Below are 22504 nucleotides of genomic sequence, written 5' to 3'. Positions count from 1 at the left end.
GAGCTGAGATTCGAACCCTGAACCTCAGAACTGAAAGGCAGACCACTATACCACAGGCTAACCTAAATTTAGACAGATTTGTCAACCAAAATTGAGAGAAACGGGCCTATCGTGTGCATACAATAAATGTTGTTCATATTTGTGTTCGGTATATCGTACTGTATTGCTCCATATTCCTGAGAAAGAAAATATAACTCCTTTTGGAATAATTTATCAAAACATTTTATTTTCTTGAACAATACAATATGTCACAGAAATATCACAGAGGGATTTAAGACAGGTCCGGCTCAGGTTTTCTTCTACATATTCTATTTGAAACTGTAAGTGCAGCAGAAATCAAGAGAGAGAAAACAAAACAAAAACATTACATCTGTCAAATAACAACCCAGAATGAGGACAAGACACACACACGCACACAAAACAAAAAACAAAAAACAAAACCTTGGCCTTTAAAAGTCACATCCCGAAGTCTCTGCACAATGTGTCAAGGGTTACAACTACAGCTACTAATGCTTATAAAGTCACCAATATAGCCACATAAGAAGTTCACACAATTGAAAAGGTAAAAAAAATAATAATAATAATTAGTATTTGAGTTAAATACAGTACAAAGATTTGATTTTAGTTACAGTAAACTGTGTTGAAATGTTTCTAAGCACCAGCAGGTTGGCTTGAGTTGTATCACTGCTTCCCATCATCGTGTTGTGACGTGAAGGGGGCACAGAAGCAAAGGGGGGGGGGGGGGGGGGGGTCTAGCACCAAGGGGATTACACTGACCCCTCATTGCACTTCCCCCATCCACAACAACCCCATACTACAGCTTCAAAATACCTTGTAGCCCCATGAATGAGTACCATTCCATATACAATAAATATTTCAGAAAAGCATGTGGCATGTACAGTATAAATAATGTCACAATGTACAATTTTCTCTGCAATCATCCTAAAACAAAAGAGGTATAAAAGTGGGAAGAAATTCCCAGTGCAGTAATAAAAGTAGAGTGAATTAGGATAGTTCAGTATTATATCCTCCCCCAACAACAACAACAACAACTACAACAAAAAAAAAACAACCAAGCGACTGAGGATGACAAATGACAAATGTGACCATTTACAAATTAGATTCCAAAGAGAACTATAGAAGTCAAGTCAACTAGAAAACAGATATATTATGTACATGATATGGTGTGCAGAGAGGAATAATAGCAGGGGACAAATCATTTCAATTGGAATGTTACACAATAGGCCTTTCCCCAAATTCTTACACGGATTTATACACCCTTTAGTAATTAAAATAAGTGGTTTACTTTAGAACACAAAACATTTTGTAGTCCTTTCAAAGGAGCCCAAAATATGAAAACTAATAAAAGTTGCAAGATGACCTTTGACAAGAGCTGCCAAAGTCTGGGATGTTCCGAGTTTGAGACTTTCCACTAACAGCAAAATCTGTTGAAATTTGTTACTGAGAACTTAGAACGTTGAGTTGGGTTCCGTTTTCAAATTGTGACCAGGTTAAATGGGCCGAGATACAGCACATCAAAAAGGATCTCAAATTGTCAACTGCGGAGTAGAAAAGTTGCAATGACACAGAATTGATGGTGAGAGAATGTACTCAAGGTAAACATGTTTACCTTCATGTTCATTACATATCCAGTGACATTTAGAATGAGGGGATATGTACGCATGTACTCTCTTGGAGGGCCTTTTTGTTCAAAAAAACAAACCAACCAAATTGGTGATTCCCCCTGTATTTCATCGATGCACTCCACTTTTTACCCCATAAAGTCATTCACAATGTACAGTTATTTATGTTCGTGTCAAATAATAATAAAAAAAAACAAGAAGCAAGCAACACAAAGAGGTATAAAATTGGGATTCTGTTCCCGTACCAAACAAATCAAATAGAAAATCCGCACCACATTTGCTTTCAGGTATATCAATAGACTCTATCGACTATTTGATCCCCAACTAAGAACACAGCCATATTAGTTCTCTAACAAACCCGTATTTTAGAGAAATCTTTTTTTTCCAAGTGAAATCAAAGCAAATTCGCATAGTTTTACACTCTAATTACAACTCCTCATAAATCAGTTCACAAGGCCAATGTGGTGTACTTCCAGGCTGGTGGAACTTTTTGAACTGATCTGACAGTAATAAACAAGATTGGAATATAGCACCTCAGAAAGTTTACAGGCATTGAGTAAGTAACATGTCAAAGTTTACCTGAAGATCAACACAAACTGGGATCAATATCGATATGACGCAAATGTGACAATCAGCTACTGCGTGAAGCGGTTTCCCCTGCTGGTACAATAGAATCACAGCAAATTCATGGACATATAGAATAACTAGATTGGTGTAAAAAAAACGGAATTTGCATAAAAGTACCTGAATTGATACATAAAATTGGCTACTTGACGCTTTTGAATCACAGCAGAGTCCGTTGAATGTATATAACCTGATTTTCAGTGCTAGCAGTGCTCACCTTTTTTTTTCCCATCCATGACAATTACCATTCTAGTCATTCTATTTCAACGCACAAGTCCAATCAGCAGCTGGTACGGGGAAGACAGTGAGCTGTACTTGGATTGGCTGTACCTCTATACCTTCTTGTGTGATGTAAACAACAGCGTAAACGTCGATTGGCTGATTCACAACGTGCTTGCAGGAACAGATTGCCTGGAAAGGCAACATTTGTGCTGCCATTAGTTTTGGTTATGGCTGAAAGACGCAAACGCCGACATCCTCATTTTGATAAGGGTGATGGAGCCTGAAGGGAAAGAAGAACAAAAGCAGCGCGACATATTACACCAATGTCAAACACAGTGAACAAGGGTTTCGGTTTGTTGCTCAAAGGCACAAAGGGCAGAAGGCCCATGGTGACAGGCCTAATAATGGAAAATAAGAATAATAATGTAATCAAGTAAGAAGACAAAATAAAGTAAGGATGATATGGAAATCAGACAAGTTTGATGCAGTGCAGGTGAGGGTCAACGCATCATAAATGTAGAAAGAACCATATTTGACAGAGCTCTTTTTGGTCCCGTAAATATATATGGGGAAGCACAAGAAGTCAAAATAGGAACATCAAGCAAACACCCTGTCCCATCTTAATTTGATGTGACAACAACAACAACAAAAAACAAAAAGGAGATTGCGTGAAGTTGAAATAAAAAGGCTTGTGAGATGTAAAATGTATTTCAGTATGTCAGAGTCTGGCTACTACAGCAGCATTTGTCAGAGCATGCGCCATCTACCCCTTACCTACGCAAATGTGGTAGTTCAGTAGTAGATAGAGTATTTGAAAGAAAAATACTTTTAGGTCATGAATATGAGGAAATTCAGATTTAAAAAAAAAAAAAACAGCAGGTATGGCGGTAACTGCGAGTGCCTTCTTGCGCGCCGCTGAGCATACGCATTCCTTTTGCGCGGTTCGTAACCTCGTATGTCGGTACAATAAGCCGAAGACCCCCTGAGCCGTAGAGAGTTGCTTAAATTCGAAAATGCACTCTTAAAACATGCCAAGCTCACTCTTGGTCACACATCCAGATGGCAAAATGTGCAGCGCAGCTACTTTTCCCTCATAAAACAGCCCCCCCTGCTGGTGCGATGGACTCACAGCAATTTCATGCTCACGGACTAATTACATCCGTGTTATGCAGAAAAGATTGCAATATGAAGCAGTCTCAACCTTCATGAACAAGCGGTACAGAAAATGGCTGGCTGGAACACGAATGGAGATGAGACTGACCAGTGTGAAGCTGTCATAAGTTTTCATCAACTCCTCCGTTCGGTACTGCTCCAGCACCACCACTCCTGTCAACGACGCGCTCTTGGCTCGGGCGCAGTCCTCGCAGTGCACCACGTATGTCTTCTTAGTGCTGTGTTCACTGGTCACGAACAGCATGTTGAACACCTCCACCTACACAAACATGAAACGGGAGATTACACGCACGCACGCACGCAACTACACAGCGAACAATGTTCAGAAAAACGTCGAGTTGGGAAGCTCACGTCACACTCATTGCAGTAGTAAGCCGGCTCCTCTTTCAAACGACTCTGATAGCAGATTTTCTTTCCAGAAGCCGTCAGTTGTTCCCTCAAAATCTGGATATGCTTGATGGACTGCAGCAGGCAGTGTCTGGCAGAGAGTGGACCGTTCAAACTACATTTCCGCCGCGCGGTATACTTCGGCATAGCTCATCTCGGTACGGTTTGGAACGGCTAACTCCAGTGTGGCATCTAAGTAAAAAGTTTCTAAGTCAATCCATTAGGAAAGATAACAGCGAGCAACGTGCTAATAACCAAAGTACAATAAGTATACATACTCATTTTTGGGGGGAGAAAATCAATTTCCGTTAAATTCGTGAAATGATTACTAAATAGGAATCAGGCAACAGACTCCGGTGTGACTAGCCGTACCCTAAGTCTACCACTGCGGCTTGTAGCTCTCAGGTAGAGTGGCAAAAATCATACAGTACAAATCAATTCGTTCCAAAAAAAAAAAAAAAGGGACAGTCTTGCAGGAGAATGATAACAACGAAAAGATTAGCAAGAACAAGCGTCTTACTTAATCATCTTGAAGGTGTCGTGGTCCGTGATTTTGATGGTGCGAGCCACATTCCAGGAAACGTGGATCATGGGAACTATTGACTTAACCTTCTTCAGCTCATTCCACTCGTATCGCTCCAGGGCGAGTTGATACTGGTACGCTAACCGACGCAACAACCACAACAGAGTCACGCTCAGAGAAAAGGAAAAGGAACAATCGTTTGTAAATCCGTACAAACAAGACGACTATCCAGCAGCTTCGGTGGGATTTGCGGTCAGGGTGGATTGAAATGACTCACAGTTTAAAGGTCCCACATTCCAGGCGATGTTGTTGCACCAGCCCACCGCTTGGACCCAGTGCACCGTCCCGGCATTGATCCACACCAAGTCGCCCGGCCTCTGAATGAAACGGTACACAGGGATGTTGGAGCTGTAGAGGTCTTCCAGAACTGGCCACCAGGACCCTGTGAGGTAGTCTACTCCGTGCCTGAGGCAGAAGAAGAATTTAGAAAAACTCTTCCTTTTCTCCTGTTGTTCAAGACCAAGCCCCCTCACTCACTTCTCGCAGAATGTGTTGATAGCCTGCCAGTAGTGCTCGTGGACAGCAAACCACTCACAGTCACCCGGTCCAATATTTATGTTGACCGAGCAGAAGTTGTTGTTCTCTTGGTGACCTGAGGACAAAACAATGCATTAGAAACTTGGAACCCAATTGCTCAAAGTAGCATTCAAACTAAGAAAGTTCCATTCTTTCAGCTGGACGTGCATGCTGAGAGATCCTTTTGTCGAGTTCAAATGTCAAACAAGGAATCAATTAGGGGGACTTTCATGCAGCCTCCATTTTAGCAATCCCAACAAAAATGAAAAATCTGTGCCAGCAAGGGGCTTTGGGTGGCACGGGGAATGACATCATCAGAGCAATTTCGCCGGATGCTTAGTTTGTTAGGGCTATGATATTTGCCATTGCTATGGCAGCGTCCGGCGTTTGGGCTCCTTAAAAGCAACCTTTCATCAATTGGTGATGAAATGCTGATGCAATGACACACCGTTCAGGACCTTTCACAGTGTAGAAATCGTAATAATAATAATGCGTCTTATTTCAAGGTGCCGTTGAAAGCACAAAAGGACACTGTGCAATCAAAAGGAGTGTAAACGCTTGAGTCTCTCAGCATTCACGCAATCAACCGAGAGGTCTTCTCCTACAGGTGCGAAGCGTAATGTACTCAACCGTGTGAAATCTAACATGCATTTTTTTTTTGGGGGCAACAAAGAAACTGGGAATGTAACAATTGCACGCGAGTGAATATACACACTCGACACAGTGTTTTTGTCATACAATAAACAATGGCAAAACATTGTGTGGTGAGAACAGTTCGGGTCTGTATTTTGGACACAGGGCTCGAAACAGTAACGTCGGTGTGACACCGCACCTTATTTGTTGACTTCCAGTGTTATGACAGAATCTCCAAATTCTATTGCATTTAGAGTCCACTACATACTTACTTGCCGATTAACCTAGAGATGCCGTCTTTTTTTTTTATGTGAAATCATAAATGGCTTCTGATGGGGGGCCCAGACATTGCACAGAACAGAATAAAGGAAACAAAGCCACACTGACCTGGTGTCCGGCTGCCCGGAACTTTCATGTACAGCTGGACGGTGTTCATGCCCAGGATTGTGTGACCGACATGACTGAGCATGTTGTTGATCGACTCCACTCGCATGAACGCCGGCAGCTTGAGCAGCTCCTGCAGCTGAGGCTTCCAACTTGGAGAAATACGGCCGATGTTGTGAAACAAACTCCACGTTGAAGTTATTTGAATGCCCAAAATTTCCAAAAACTCACCGTTTGGGGTCTGAGAGATCTATGTTGGTCCCGAATTTGATTATCTTTCCGACAGACTTCAGTTCTGAGCTGGGAAGGAACCGTTAAGTCCGAGTTGAATATCACAAAACTCCAAATGTAATTTCTTGATAAATGCAGCTGATGTCTTTTTGTGCTAACCTGGCGGTGTGTGTGTTGGCGGTGGCGTTTTTGCCCGAGGGGAGCGCAGAAGTGGCTTTCATGTCAGTCGCCGGTGGGCTGCCTTTACCGCCGGCTGATGTTGAAGAGTCATCTTGCTCTTCTTCTTCTTCTTCGTCTTCGTTCTCACTCTCCTTCTCCTCCTATAAAGCATCTACATGAGCTGAGCTGGCAGGTTGGCCAACGGAAAAAAAAATCTGTCCATCATTCCATTCCACTCGACTTGTTAACCGCGGGGTGGAAGGCATAGATGACTATTTTCATATTTCTTTTTTCTTTTTTTTTTGAAATCGTCATCTGATGATGACTATAAGACCAGCTCTTGCAGTTTCCCCAAAAGATACATCGATTGACCCTAACGTGAGTTGACACCTGCGCAATCTAATAAGCTTAATTCTTACGGAATGAACTTCTGCTGTTCTATTACTCTTTGATGACAGAGCAAGAATACTTCAGATTTCACTCAAGGTCTTATTCAAGGCCCCGTAATGCTTTAGACTAAATGCTGAGTTTGCATTAACTTCCACACAAAAAAACAACAACAACAACAACACAGAAGAATAGCAAACTAAACATGGCGCGTTGAATGAGCACATGAGCAAATGTCTACCTGCAGGCTCTCCTGGAAGCTGGAGGCCTGGTACTGAGCGTATTTGGCAACGGTGGTATGCGAGCGGCTGCTCTCGCAGGGCCACGTCTGCGTCGAGCCGCGGGAATCCCAGTTTTCATCGGCAGGCTGCTGGACCTGCGTCCTCACCTCCACCGCATGCTCTGCGTTGGCCTCCACCAGAGATTTGGTGGAAAACAAGCCAAGGTCTCACATAGAACACAAAACAAAGAGCAACACATTTGTCCAAAGATTCTCCATCTGATTTGGCTTGAGATGAGGCCAGTGAAAACCTGCTGCTACCCGGTGTTCTTTTGTGGGAGCGTGACATTTTCAGACATGACACGCCAAAAGGCCGTGTCAAAAAGAAGAATATACACTCAATTACTACACATGTAAAAGTGAATACTGCTTTAAGAATGTGGATCTTTACATTTACATCATGCCGAAAGGTTTTCAACACACACGTCTAATCTGGTAAGATCCAATAAAATGGTCACTGAGCCTGGCACTGGCCTGCTGGAATGTACGTTTTTGTGAATCTGATATTGTGTTCGGGCAAACTCCCCTGAGATGGGATACGCAAAAGCCTTGCCCCTTTGTCTTGACCGATCATATGAATGACATCAGAGGGAATCCCGTTTCACAAAGAATAAAGAGCAATTCTTGTGTAAGTAGCCTCAGCATTTGTGTGGCGCACAAACTCACTGAGGCGGAGAGAACCGGCAAGGCCTCTGATGACGGTCACCGCATTTTTGGGATCGGTGCAGAACTGAAGCAGGACCGGCGAGAAGGCATCCCTCCTGCTCTCCAACTGCAAACAACAAAGATGTCGAACGAAATGTGCTGTATCGAGCGGTTCGAACGCCAGCGTCGTGACGCCAAGTTCACTCACGCCCCACGACACAAATCGATCCAACGCAAGATCACAATCCCAAATTCTGCTTTTACCAGGATAACAATCCTCTGACACTGCTGCGGAGAGTTTTATTATGGTTGTTGCATTACATTGACAGAGGAACTTATGAAGTTAACCAAATGATTCCGTTTTGAGTCTTTTTCCTCATTCAAATGCACGAGTTTTACACCGGTGCTAACTACAATCGAAATCAGTCACACACACGTGACCTCCATGACAGCTGCAGTCGAATGTGAACACTATTGTGAAGCTCCCAACGTTTAGTCATTTGTTTTTGTGTTGTGGACTCACATAGATGCTTGGCGTGGGAGGGTTGAGCTTTTCTCGGGGAATCGGAATCTGGATGGAAATGTTGGGTTTCACAGAGAGCGAAGGAAGCAGGTATGACTCCATGAATTTGTCCTTAACCTTTGCCCCCCTGTGTTAAAAGCAGAAAACAAAGAGTGTGTTACAATATTTCTCAAGATCAAATCAACAACAATTGTCCTCGGGATACTTACCTGCAAGCGCTCACCACTTCAGCGGCTGTGTTTTGGATACTGAGCTGGCAAAGCGGGACTTTTTGCTCTTCCGCTTCTGCCATGTTGAACGCGTGCGTGCCATCGATCTTCATCTTCACCAAGAGGACCTTCAGCTCCTTGGTGAAGCCCATGGACAACATTTTGAGCTTGAGCGGGTCAACAGAAGCTGGTGTAGCGGTGCATAATTTGGATGCACCGATAGTTGATAATGCGCTTGAGGTTTTATTATCAGAGGTTCCGCCGGCTCCTGATGAAACAGCAGTTTCAAGCACACTGACATCATCTTCTTTATTCTTTGTTATGATGTTTGCTTCGGCTTTTCCACGTTGCACGCTCTCTTTCCGCATAGCTTTGCTGGGCGGGGGTTTGCGATTGTTATGTCTGTGTTTACATTTGGGGCGAAGAGTGCTTTTCTCTTTCTTTATCTTCATTTTCAGGCGGCGGGCTCGGTGAGCTCTGGCCTCACTCTTTAGCCTCTCGTCCTTGCTCGAGACAAGGAGGTGGCTCAAAGAGGCGGTGTGGGTGGTGGTCAGTCTCAGCTCGGCACTGAGTGAGTGGTCCAAAAGCGAGACCTCTTTTTCGTTTTGGATGTCTTCATCCTTGTCTTGTCTGTCTTTGATATCGTCCATTTCGTCTGTGATCGGCTCCCACTGAGCTGTCTCACCGCGTTGTTCTAAACGGGAAGCAGGCTGATTATTAGTTTCTGAGGAGGATGCAGGATGTGACTCGTGGCCGCAATCTTGCCGCTGCCGACAGTTAATATCTGGTCCCAGAGCAAGAGAGGAAGCAAACTTAACCCCATTAGCGGTCAAAGCAGGAGACCCCCCGAACGGACCCCCTCGACATGCGGCCCTCTGACCACTGAGCAAAGTGGCCAAGCTCTCGAAAACATCATCCAGACCTGCTTTATGGTGAAGCTCCGGACGTAGAGAGCCGGACCTTTCTGGAATTACTTTCTTCTTCTCGTCTTCAAGAACACGTTTAGTCGCACTTGATGGATCAGAGGGTTCCGAAAAATCTGCCAGTTGACTTTCAACAGACTCCTTAAGCACATGATCAATACTGTCGCTTTCTAAGGGCAGAGGAGAAAAACAGTGAGTGGGGCTGGGCTGGAGGACGGGTCTGCTTATCATTCCCTTTTCCAGCTCGTCTTCATCCTCTCCCACATCCGATACCGGTGAGCCCTGCCAGCTGAGTACAGGAGGAGTGTTGGCAAGGTTGTCGCCCACGTCGCTGTTTCCCATCACACCCACCGGCTGGAGATCCGGGGCACGGAGAGGCCCTCCTCGCTCCTTGCCGTGGCCTGCACTGAGAGGTTCTAAGGCTTCATACAAAAGGGAAGGCAGGCTATCTTTAGCTTTTGCTTTTGGTCCTTGTTCTGACCGAGAAGTGAATGCGGGGAGGTCCTTCCTGGTTGGGCTTTTTGTCGTGGGGCCTCGGTGTCTTTGCTTTTTTGGGCGCAATGGCTGTGGAGAAGTACCCTTGGGAGGGAAAGATCGACCAACGGAAAGATGCCCCTCTACTGCGGAGTTGGCAATCGGAGGGGAGCCGTGAGATTCCTTCTCTCTCTTTTGAGCTTTCAGGGTTCTTTTCATTTCTTTCCTTGCCGCCTTATCCCTTTTCTTTTTTTTCTCAACTAATTTTTGCTCTTTTTTCTTCCGTTTTTTTCTGTCTTCGGCGTTTTTGTTTGCCTTTTCGACATTGTCGCTTCTTTCCCTTTTCACCAGCTTATCTTTCTTTATGCATCCGGCTGTTCTTCGAGTTTGCGACGCCTCTGCCGGCCTGTTTATCCTGGAGCTGCCGCGGGGAGACAAGTAGAGAAGCTGCGAGGTCTTCTTGTATTGGACATCTGAAAAGTTGGCTTTTGGACCGGCTGGGGTCGAGGTTGCGCAGAACCTTTCTTTGCGAGCGGGGCTTCCCTGGACTTTGGGTTGCCTACTGAGGCCGGGGCTACATTGTTGACTGCTGCAGTTGGCTGCTTTGTGTAACGAAGGACTAACACGTGGACTGTGAGCAGAATCTTTCAAATGAAGGGAGGAATAGTTGGGAGAATCTTCTGCAGAAGACCACAGGGTGGCTGGATCTTTTGAAATGCCTCTTGCGTTACGCCGAATCTCCTGTCGAGTAAATATATCTATTAGCAGTTTAACACATAGACTTAAGTATTTGGAAATTCGGTCTTTACATCTATGAGTGAAAATTGAAACTATAGAACTGGTTTCCCCTTTGCAGCTGTAACAACTTCCACTCATATGGGAAGACTTTCTGAAAGATTGGATTTGTGGGATTTTGTTGTCCATTCATCAAGATTGTTAAGGTCAGAGGTTACTCATTGGATTTGAAGGTCTGGTTTGAAATCTCTGTTCTAGTTGAGGTAAGAAAAAAATACATTGACACCCAAAACATGTCTTAACAAGCCCAAACAAATGCACACTGGATGGTACCAACAAGCATTGACCAATATTCTTCCAATTCAAATCAAGAGTTTCGTACTGTGCTTTGCTTGTGGAGATGATTCCTTGAGTCCTCGTCCCCTTCCTCAAGGCGGCGCGTCAGGGGTTTGTGCTGTTCAGCTCTGGGGTGGTGAGCGTGCCGCTGATGGTGGTAATGAGGATTTGGGTGGCTGTAAGGCACACGGGTGTGTTCTGCCGGTGAAGACATTTTGCGATAACCGTTTCCGTTATGTGAAGCCCTGCCGCTGCAACCCTGGTTTTGGACTGTTGGGTCGCTGTTGCAAAAGCTATGTCCTCCAGCACGTGATTTCGAGGTCTCCTATATAAATAATACATGGAATCAGAAATGACCTACAGTTTCTTTCTCATCGAGCAAGCGAGCGAGTATACCTGTTGCTGTGTTGTTGAGGTCCTGTGGTCGGAGGGGTGGCTAGGACCTGTCCTGTCGTGAGGAGGCTTCCAGTCACCTTGGTTGCAACGGTGGTGGCGCAGTGGGAGCGGGGGATGGGCGACGACATGCCTTGATCCAGGATGAGATGACTAAACAGAGGAACATGCAATCTTTCAGGCAACCTTGCCAGAAACAGGAGGACAGACAGTAAGAGTCCACGTGTATCCCCAAAGATGTGATCTAACCGGGGTCTCCAACAACCAGGGGCCGTAGCGAAAGAGAGAAAAATGGCATTTCAATTACTCACAGGCACATGCGCTAATTCCTTCTTATGATTTCTCAGCAGAAGGGAAGTGAGCTCTGTGACTTGTGACGACAATAGAATGGCACGTTTGAGAGACTTTAAGGGGGCTGAAGGGGCACAGGTACAGTCTGGTCTTAAGATGTGAAAGTCAATTCTCACAAAATCTTTGGAGCCTAAAAGAAAGGTACACAATGAAATAAAAGTCTTTTTTTCCTCTGACATTCCAGTACAGTGCTTGGTAAACGACCAGTGGGTGGTACTACGGCATATTGTTTCTACTTCAGATGAGGCCAAATCCAAGCTTCGACATGAATTGCTTCTCACTCTCAATTGCAAGGATCACTTGCACATCATGAGCCCTTTGGGATTGTCGCTCAAGGGCAAAGACTGCCAAGCTCGTGATTAGTAAATACCCTATACCTGATCAGGACCCGAGTCCCGGCTCCTCTTGGCTGGACACTCGTCCCTTGTTGATGAAGGGTGTTGTGGGGGTGGACTACGCTGGTGCATCTGCGCTTGGCGCTGGTGAGAGGCTGGTCGTTTCCAAGGCCCGGCTCTGTCATTGATCATTCGACAAGGGAAGGTTCTGCGCAAGTCTGAAGGAGCCCATCTCTCTGGGGGGGACTGCAGCTCTCTGTTGTTACGGTGCAGGCGAGGACTCCCATGCTAGAGCCAAGATGACAAACATCACAGTCTTTCATCAAAATGTTAAGTGGACTAACAGCAGTTACTTCTTTGAAAAGATACTTTCATTCACAAGCCCCTTCTAAAAGGCCTCACCAAAGAGTTGCTGACATTGCTGTCCCAGTTTATGTAGCGTTGTCCTGGTCTTGTTAGATAACCATTGTTGGTGCCAGCTCGGTTGTGGAATGAGCGCACAGAGTTGTGATGCCAGTTCTGGGCCTCAAATGGCTGCTCTTTACCATCCCAACCATGCAGAGCCTGCCTGTGCCCCTTAGAGGAACCCTTGTCTGGGGCATAGTGGACTGCTCGGTCCCCCCTTGGCAAACAGGCAACAAAACTGATCAACAAACATCACGGTGCAGGATGAATTGAAGGTAATTATCGCAACAACAACAACAAAAACACGGTATGGCTGAAAGGGGCCTTTAAATAATCCAAAATTCCCCTATTACACATTAAGAATACACACTCGCCATACACTTCATTTGTTACGCCTGCAGAACTTCAGAGAAGCCATTTGATAAAAATGCTTCTGGAGAGTTTTGAATACTTGATCAGCTTCTGTAGCTCAATCAGGTAACCAAAATAATCGAGTTGAATACTTTTTATGCTTTTTAATTTAAAAAAAAAAAAAAATCTTGCTTTCAACAATGTTTGCATTAGCTTTTATTATGCCTACTTTGGGCAAGACTTCAATGATTTAGACTTTGATTATGAGTTGACTGTCCAAATCCGCCAATGTGTACAGTCATCATTTCACATGGAAGATGCAAGGTGAGTGTTTAACTCACTGTACTTTTATTCTTCACCTGTGATATGGAGGACTTGACGGGGAAATGGGATGATCGGATGGAACGCGTCCTCCGTTGCATCTGTAGTGGCAACAGACAACTGTTAAGTCTTCAGGTGATAATGCCACGTGAAACGGATGACATACAAATAACCATTATGTCATAAAAACCCACAAGTCCCTTCCAGCTAATGTTTTAGATCAGGTATAAAGACTGCTAGTCAGACATCAGCTGCTTCCATTCTCCCATGTAGAGTATACATACTCTTTATTTTGAAAGATTATTTCAAGAGTCCATCACAAAAGCAACCCCGCAATCACATCATGAATGGAATCATTGACCTTTCACAATATACAGTAAAGGTTAGCGTCTCATCTTGTACTTCCTATGCATTTGCTGGTTCTCCTGAAAATGAAGCTGTTAGTATCATTTTGTTAAGACTATAAACAGAGGGAATAAATAATGTCTGATTGCTTTACAGTAAGATACAATTCAGTTCTCTCGTGATGTACTGTTGAGTCTTCTGTCAGTGGCGAGAGGAGATGCCGTGGGTTATTTCACTTATTGTTTAAGCAGCCCAAGGCCAGCTGCAGCTTAGTGCTTTTCCTTGAATGTGCTCATCACAGTTAATCAGCCCGTGTCGCTGCCACTCTTCAATCAACACCGAGGCTGGCGCTACACCAGCTGGGGAGGATTTGTTGACTAGCCATTGCCTCTGGCATGGGAGCAAAATTGTGTCAAAAGCATTGTTAGTGCATTTGCATATATATATATATATATATATACAAAAATACAAACAGGGGTGGTAAATCCGGATGAACTCAATCATATGTTAACTCTCTGGGGATCTGCAAATGAACTATTCCTTAAAGATTGAGATTTAAATGTATGTTTAATGATTCAATGTCTGTGTGTATCGTCGTGCTGTTGCTGACCTTTGCGTTTGGCTCCAAGGCCGACTGTTTAGCGGGGCCCATTGTCCTCTGTTTGGTCCTCCATCTGGGTAGGTGTGCCATGTTTTACGGCCAGAGTACAGCTCTGCCGGGTGATACATGCAGCCTGCAACCGACATGTTGTTTCTCGTTAAGATACAAAGTCATCCTGATTTGTGTGATACGCGATCAAATTCAGAAAGGGCATCACTGAGATGACCCACTGTCATGTCTTTTTTTGTTAAACCTTCTGTAGCAGTATTGTTAGAAATGTTATCAATGTAAAAAGAACCCAGAGATAACGAGGAAACATGGCATGAAGGTTTATTTTGTTAACATCTTGATTTGTGAATCTTCTATTCACGTCAGTAAAATCCAGTGGCAACAGCAAGTAAGTCGCAACATACACTCAGATCATAGATCGCCCTGGAACCTAAATACAGCGTCAGAAGCTCTTGCTGGAAATACACACTTCAACAATCCATTGAGATCAAATACAATAATTCTGAAAAACATTTGGACTTTCTCATATTGTTCTCTACTATGATGCAGTGCAGTTGCTATACCATTATAAAATGCAACCAGAATAAATTGAGAAAAAAAACAACAGCAGCAGCAGCAGCAACACAACATTGTTAAATTTATAGCCCTCTGACAGCAGTCAGCAGACATCTTTCTTTTTAGAGGCAACAATTTTTGGTACAGCTCTTCTTTGCAAATGTACATCGACATTTATATAGAACATACTGTATGTCGTAATGTAATGAGAACATCCCAATATAGTAGCATTGGCACACAGGAAGCAAATACTCTGTGGATTACCAGTCTGTCTGTGTTCAGGAGGCCCTCCACTTCACACCTGAAAAGACAAGACACACGAGTCATTGCGTATCTGCATTTGATTTTATTTGATATTTTTCATTTCCAGGGTTGCACATTTTTCATTTGCATGCCGTCGCAGTCAGCAGTCATCCAACAATCAAACACATGGCATAAATGGTGAAGAACTTCACTTTCCAAACAAAGCGGAAAATGTGCAACAGCTGTTGTGTTGAGTTGGACCCCACAAGACCAACTCATCCGCTGAGTGAGAAGATCTCAAAGCTACCAGATCAGAGAATCCAGACTTGCTTTCATTCAAATAGTGCGCCAGTGAACTCAGCAACTCGGTTTGACAAGTCATGTATTCCCTCGGCCGAGGAGGTTTGAATCAGCATTTTGTTTGTGTACCGATTCCTGTCTTCGGTTTTGGACACATCAATCCGTAATTGGCAAACCATACAAAAAAGAATACCTACAAATCTTGTATTGAATTTGAACCATGTTTTATGTACACCCCATCCAGATCCAGATCCAGAGAGCTTTTGCAGCACTTTCGAATTGAACATGGCAAGTCCCATTAGAAATGTTTCAACTAAGATCTCAGAATATCTCCGAATGACATTTCTTTCATGCATATGTGGGAACAATTTCCCAGTTTGGATCGAGTAGAAATTCTAGAGCTCGGTGAGACGATCCAAAACAAAGCACCCTTTGTGATTTTGCAGGTGACATATTGCATGCATGAATGCCTTGGCGTAAGACTTCACTTTTGTCTTCATGTTGTTGTTTTTTCCTCCGTAATTAAATAGAACTGTTGCCAAGAATCAGTATTGTCTACCAGCATCTCTAAGCCATCCTTGTTGTACTCATTGTTCCTGGCAACTTAAAAAAAGATTGGACAGCTGCGGTTGTTTGCATACAATATATGCTTTCATACCAAGCTGCTGCGCAACAATTCCTGCAGCGGTTAAGGTTTTTCCATCCACATTTGCGTATGGTGTGCTTATAGTATTGCGCAGCCATGCTTTAAAAAGCTCCCTGTGCGTGCCGGATGAGGTAAGTGAGGAAGCCGCTCAAGAGTCAATTTCTACCCGGTTGCTACAGCAACTGAAAGCCAGACATCTTTTACTGCTTTGGCTTTAGGCCATGTAAAGACCATTTCATTTAGATGTATTCTTGGAGAAGAAAGAGGGCACAACAGGCATTCATAATTCAGCAATATATTACCATGCGCTTGTAATTATGACGCCACAACATTCAGTGTGTACTTTCTATACGACTGCTTGCCGCAACGTGCTGAGCAAACATGCTCGCTTACAGTCACTCTAATCCTCTTTCTCATTTAAAGAACATAAGCTTCCTGTAAATGAACTGTTTATGACTTTGACCTTGCTTGAACTTGCTTGTTTGCCACCAAGTATAATTTAGTATCAGGCCAGTGTTAACATGCGAGCAAATAGTTGAATCGTTATTATTAACACACAACACGTTTGTTGTCATTTTAGGACCTTCATATTCTTTATGTGTTTACAAATATCAATTTAGGAAGTGCGTTATCCTACAGTGTAGTTAGTGGCGTTTAAAAGACGTCTGGCCTTAATTCAGGACAACCTTTGTTTGCTTGTTTTCCAGCTAAAAAACATCTCACAACTCTTTCAACATGAAAGGCTTTGAGGAATACGCATTACACAGATACCCTCCATCTGTTTTGGAGCCCCACTACTGCACAGTGGAATGCACACTCTTGTTGCAGAGATGCAGGGGGAGTTGACCGTCAGCTCCAGTTTGACTCAACGCAACAGCTTTGTGTGCGCGACCAATATTAAACCCATCTGTGCAGGGTTAACTCCATACATCTGGAATGGAGCTCTGAGGCCCAAATGATGTCACGTGCAAAGAGGGCTTATGTTAGGAAATAAGTGTAGTATACTCAGTAGAAAAAGATATTAACAAGTATGGAAGATTGCATTGCTCACAATATCAAATTTGTAAATCTGGGCAGACTACAATGCCGTTTCCAAGCTATTTGGACTAGTTTGTCGTCAAAGCCGCCTTTCGTTTGTGACGTCACAAAGCCAACCTGGTCATTTCTCTGTCACTCCAGCTGAACAGCCATAAATCCAATCATGTTGCGGCTGAAACCTTTATTTGCCTAACAGCTGACTCTACATCACTTTGATACGCATTATTGACGGCCTATTTAAGAACATCCTTTGTTCTTAAAAAGTACTGCACTTGGAATCAAAACTCAGTATTGTGTTATCTCTATACGGTTGTGGCTTGAGATCACAGAGTTGAATGAAGTCTGTGACCACCATACATTTCTAGTTCAAATCATCTTTTCCCATTTAAATGAATGGAAATGCCCCTAATCCGTTCCACCTTCCCCATAAAAACAACAACAAACTGTTTAAGGAGAACAACACCCGCACAGCTGCAACCCTAGTGAAGATAAGCAGTACCGAGAATGGATGGAAGGACGCGTCAGTCCGGTAATATGCACAACCTACTTCCACACTGGGCAAAACGGGTCTTGCTCCCGGTTCAGGTGAATGGCGAAGAGGGCCACCAAAGATTACGACATTCCATGTTTAGGCTTCATTTGTGTTAACATGTATGGTAATTGTATAAATGAAATCATACGTATTTAACTTTTGTCCGAAGACAGCAGCCACAAGAACACAACATTTTAGCAAGTTCGGCTTCGATCAATCATGTAATCAAACCGTAGTAGTCGTCGTCATTCTACGCAAAGGACGAAGAGTGTATGACCGGTGGTAGTAGTAGTGCTGTCATACTGTCTGTCTACTGAAACAGCCCTCATCCATCATCCATCCATTTGTGTTCAATCCGTTAATTAAAGGATTAACACGCTGCAACATGGATGCATTAAGATAGCGGGGGCTTTCTTTCCAGTTGTTTGGCTGTTTTAAATACACAAAGTGTAGTTCGCTTTGTTTTACGTTTCGCCACCACCGCTGTATTGGTTTAATGTTTTCGTCAAGGCATTACATCATACTTGCAAAGTGTTTGTTGGCATACTACCCGGTTGTTACAGCAACTAAATAATGCAATCAAAATAGAAATTCCTCTCAGTAAGGGGCGGGGCAGTGATTACAAGATTATTGTAAAGTACAACTAAAGTAATGTTAAACTACAAAATGCAAGAACATAAGACTACAATTGTTAAGCCATGTGGAAACGTCACATTGAGCACGTTCACCTCCGAGTGAAAGAAGAGCCCGAAAGAGGGGATGGACTCTCAGTCAGTCAGTCAGTCAGTCCAAATTCAGCTGCCTCTAAATAGAAATGCCGGCCCCTCCACTATCTGGCAAAGACACACGCGGCGGACAAGAGTGAGGAAATACCATTGTCAGCTGCTGGTTTATTGTGTCAAATTCAGCGTGGTGTGTTTCTTCGGCAGCAAACGCGTCCCCAATGATCCGCGCTGTTAAATTTGTGACCGTCTTCAACGAAAACATGAGATAAAGGCAGAAGAGTGGGACGGGGTGGTCGTCGTCTTTGACAGGTGGATAATCATCCTCTCGTCTTTTTCCGCCACATGACTCTGCCTCATTTCCTCGACTAGAATTATAACTAGATTAAGGAAGCCTCCTTTTCTGTCGGGATAGCTGCAAACACTGCTCCTTACTCTTCCCCTTTATCTCGATTCCTCGCCCTCCCTTTTCTCCTGCACAATGTGTCCTTGTATCCCTGGCAACCAATGATAATTTAGCCTAGAGTTGCCAGTAAGGCCTAAAGTTAGGAGGGCAGAACGTGTGATTTTGACAAGAGAGCTGGGTAACGATGGAGAACGACGCAGTCGGCTGAAAGACTGTCCGCTGATCTATTTGAATTGTCTTTGTTCATCCCTCCCTGATGGAACAATTCCTGCGAGCCTCTCACAAATCTGACACTGCTCGCTTGTTGCGGTGAAACACTGCCTCCGTGCATCTCTCGCCGAGACCGTGCATGTGTGCGCACGCAGGGAGCCTAACTGTGATCCAATACCGTAAAAGGAAGGATGGGCTGCGCCAGACTTAGGACCGTCTCCAGTGACTTCCAGGCTTGCTAACGCCACGAGAACAGATGGAGACAAGGCGAGAAGCTGCAACAGTCGGCACTGACATGGACGAGACAGACAGCCTGCCCCAGATCTCACGCACAAACAACATGGCAGCCCAGAGGGAGAATGTACAGTAGGAGCCGAATAGCAATGCCATCCCTACAAATAACCATCAGGCTTGCTTCCCTGCCTCTGCTGTATCCCCTTCTATAATGGCAGCCTCTCCCGGTGTATGCTCCATAAAGCACGTCTCTCTGAGGGGTTCTGGAATGTACCAAGGCAAGGTCAAGAGCGAGAAGGAGGGGTGTCTTTAGCCAAGCGTGCCATACTGTATGTCGTGTAGCAGACAATGACACCGGTTACAGCACGGATGCACGCGCATGTGCATCAGAGTTGGCACGCGACGAGGCATCAGGTGCCATGAAAGAAGGCGATAAATAGATATTGCACTCGTTTACCATGTGGATTTGTACGACTGCACTGCACTGCACTGCCCCACCATCCCCCACCCCCCACACGAAACATATAGACGTAACACTTTAAGTTGAACAGTTCAACGCTGCGGTAGTTAAGCCCCGACCACCCACCCACCCACCATCACCATGTGACAAATTCACACCCAGCGTTCTTGAAATTCTGCACGTGTGTGTTGAATGTGCAGCACTCTGCGGCATCTCCCAGGATAGCGACAGACACCGATCGAGAAGGTAAACACAAATGCAACACACTTGTGCGGACTACGACGCACCATGTCAACTGTGTCTACCGAGGCAGAGGCAAAACCCAACACGATGAAGTTATCGGTGTGCAGTCGACTTTTACCTCTTATTTGTCTCCCGTCTTTCGGTCCACACACACCCCTTTCTTCGCCCCTTTCACTCCTCACCACCTTTTCTCACCCGATCCTCTCCACCGTTCTCTTTTCTCCCCCCCCCCCCTTCTCGTCCTCTTCCTGTTTCCACTCGTCCGACACTCCGATGCTAGGGCTCACCGAGCAACCCGAAGAGGGCGGGCCAACAAGCTGCCAATCACAAGATATGACCCAATCAGAGGAGAGCATGTGTGAGCTATAGTAGTGCGGGGGAGGGGCTTGGAGGGGCCCTTTAATTTCGACGTGTGTGTGTGATAGCTGGACCACAGCCAGTACAGAGAAATTGATATGTCCTATGCCACATTTATGTATGTTGCGTTATATAGCTTCATTATACGGCTACAGCTAGCTAGCGTAGCAGACTTTTTCGTCAGAACACAAATGGAATCAAAATTAATTGTTATTTGTCAGTATCGTTCCAAAGCGGGTGAGATGGGGACACAGCACATACTAAAGACTTTGGAGGGAGTGTGACATTTAATATGAATTCACGACTCGTTTTCGTTCTCGTGTGTTCATGTAGTATTCATGGGTCCGGCCATTTTCTCCCGGCTGCGAGTGCTTCCTGAGCCCACATGACAGAACAACCACCGGGAGGAGGGGGCAGGGGGAGGTTCTTAGCCGCCGTGGATTATGTGGAAAGCGACCACCCGTCGCCCCCATTCTCATTTCATCCACCTTGAGTCCACAGTGCTTGGTGAGGAGGAAAAAAAAAAAAAATGCTGAAATGCTGAGAGAGAAGCTAACCAGCTAGCAGCTGTCTCTGACGTGCCATAGCAACAGCCTGGATCCGCTCAATCCCGATTGGGTATAACGAGAAGTCATGTGATTATTTGGACCAATCAGCAATGTTTGGTGCAGAACTAACGCGGATCGCTTCTCATGCCGAAATATGTTGTATGTTGCCCCCTGCTGGGTTGATGTGCGCCTCGGCCCTGCATACCCGACGAAACAAAACAAAAAAACGTGTACACAGGCGGCAAGGGAGTCAACATGCCACCTAATAATCCATATTTAATTGTTATAAAAAATATTGAAGATTACACTCGCGTTTTTTCTTGATTTTACAAAACCAAACGCCGCTGCAATCAATGCTTCCTAAAAAAAAAGTTCACTATGATCGTCCATACTACATGTGCGGAGAAAGTATTTGTACAGTAGTGGCCAGTATTTCCCGCAACAAACTACAGGAAGGCTCAACAAACGAACCTGCATTGCCACCAAGTGGTCAATATCAAATTGCACAGGACGATTTAACGCCCTCGTTGCAATGCCTTTCCAAAAGGTGGTCATTTTTAGTCAATTTCCCAACGTTATTAAATAAGAGTCGCCTTGTGCTACTTGTTTGTGTAAGAGCAGAGACTTTATAGATTTTTTTAAGAGCTGCATGATCATTTTAAAATTCCCTAAACACGGCAGACGTTCTAAAACATAATTAGTGTAAATGTGGCATTTTGTTTTGTAAATAATGGTTGGCACATCTTCCCAGTTCTGAGCTTGTTACTGTGCATGTGCAGACTTGATTCACGAAGAGGGCAGGAAAAAAAAAAGTTACAGACTTGCTGGTGAAAATGAAGCGGCCATTGCAGTGGAGCGCAGAAGAAAAGGCGAGAGGAAACACGAACCTTTTTTCCCTTTTCATGAATCACAAGCACCAAAGTTTTCAATCTTTTTTCCCGGTCACATACCCTTGTCAGTTGCAGTAGCACTGCTGTCAGTGTCAGCCGAGGAGGATACGGTAAAGATGAACCGGACAGCGACACAAGTGTAACGAGATGAAGATGTGAGTATTGAAGCGGTCCAAGTGGTCAACTGCAGCAGACTGATTTTAAGGACTTACTCTAGGCCAGGAAATATGAAAACCTTCACATATCGACACTTTTTTTAAGTTGATGATGAATATTCGAAGTGACTTTGGGCGTTTTCCTGTTGTAATATTCAAAATCTTTGAACTCGAGAGCTATGGCAGGGTTTGTCTTGGGCCCCCAAATGACTAAATACGCAGCTCACTTAAAAAACAAATCCATTACAAAATACAAGTTTCCCATAGTTCCCAAATGGTTCTTTGGCTTGTACTTCTAGGGAAACCTCCGTTAAGGAGGGGTGCTATTGAGCACCCATTCTGGTGATCCCACGTGTAGAAAAGGATTCACACTCAAGATACCCAACATGCACATTTCTGAAATCTGGGAAGAAACTGGCGTAACGGCTGAGAAGTCACGCAAGCACCGGGAGAACATGCGAAATACACAACGAGGCCAGACCTGAGGTTGGAACAGCACATCTACAATAACCAATTGGTTCTCTGGCTTGCGGAGGGAATGCGAGGAGAACGATACAATCAGAAATGAACAGATCGACTACATTTTGAAGGTACCATGTGCAAAATGATTCATATATTGTATGTGGGTATGATTCAGTTCTGTATCATATTCCAAATCTGATGATTCCATTTGATTGTGAGAGTGTCGCATCCAAATCATTCAGCAAACTCCTCAGCAGGTGTCCCGCCCGCACTCTGCAGCAGAGCTGAGCAAAAATGTCCGCTCAGATAACTGCATCGCCGCAGA

General features: G+C 44.4%; 1 protein-coding gene and 1 long non-coding RNA gene across 3 annotated transcripts; one reads left to right on the top strand and one right to left on the bottom strand.

The window, feature by feature from the left end:
• Positions 1-206: 206 nt before the first annotated feature.
• LOC133467143 (lysine-specific demethylase 6B-like) lies at positions 207-20036 on the bottom strand. 2 transcript variants are annotated; one of them, XM_061751654.1, is made up of 21 exons: positions 19886-20036; positions 14998-15034; positions 14179-14302; positions 13262-13324; positions 12549-12768; positions 12189-12434; positions 11464-11613; positions 11114-11392; positions 8600-10737; positions 8391-8517; positions 7889-7994; positions 7184-7389; positions 6556-6716; positions 6397-6465; positions 6169-6317; positions 5110-5224; positions 4850-5037; positions 4570-4711; positions 4014-4140; positions 3751-3921; positions 207-2769 (listed from the first exon to the last, which is right to left on the bottom strand). In XM_061751654.1, the coding sequence occupies exons 3-21, from the start codon at positions 14295-14297 to the stop codon at positions 2746-2748; spliced, it is 4800 nt and encodes a 1599-aa protein (XP_061607638.1). In that variant the 5' UTR covers positions 14298-14302; positions 14998-15034; positions 19886-20036; the 3' UTR covers positions 207-2745. The 2 variants fall into 2 exon arrangements, with proteins under 2 accessions (XP_061607638.1, XP_061607640.1); XM_061751656.1 differs by lacking the exon at positions 19886-20036 and adding an exon at positions 18366-19390.
• Positions 19642-20977, top strand: LOC133467144 (uncharacterized). Its single transcript, XR_009785150.1, has 2 exons — positions 19642-19770; positions 20458-20977. It is a non-coding gene; the product is annotated as an uncharacterized LOC133467144 (long non-coding RNA).
• Positions 20978-22504: the final 1527 nt, after the last annotated feature.

This window comes from Phyllopteryx taeniolatus, chromosome 17 (assembly GCF_024500385.1).
Source record: "Phyllopteryx taeniolatus isolate TA_2022b chromosome 17, UOR_Ptae_1.2, whole genome shotgun sequence".
NCBI lineage: Eukaryota > Metazoa > Chordata > Actinopteri > Syngnathiformes > Syngnathidae > Phyllopteryx > Phyllopteryx taeniolatus.
This window is presented reverse-complemented; position numbering and strand designations above follow the sequence as displayed.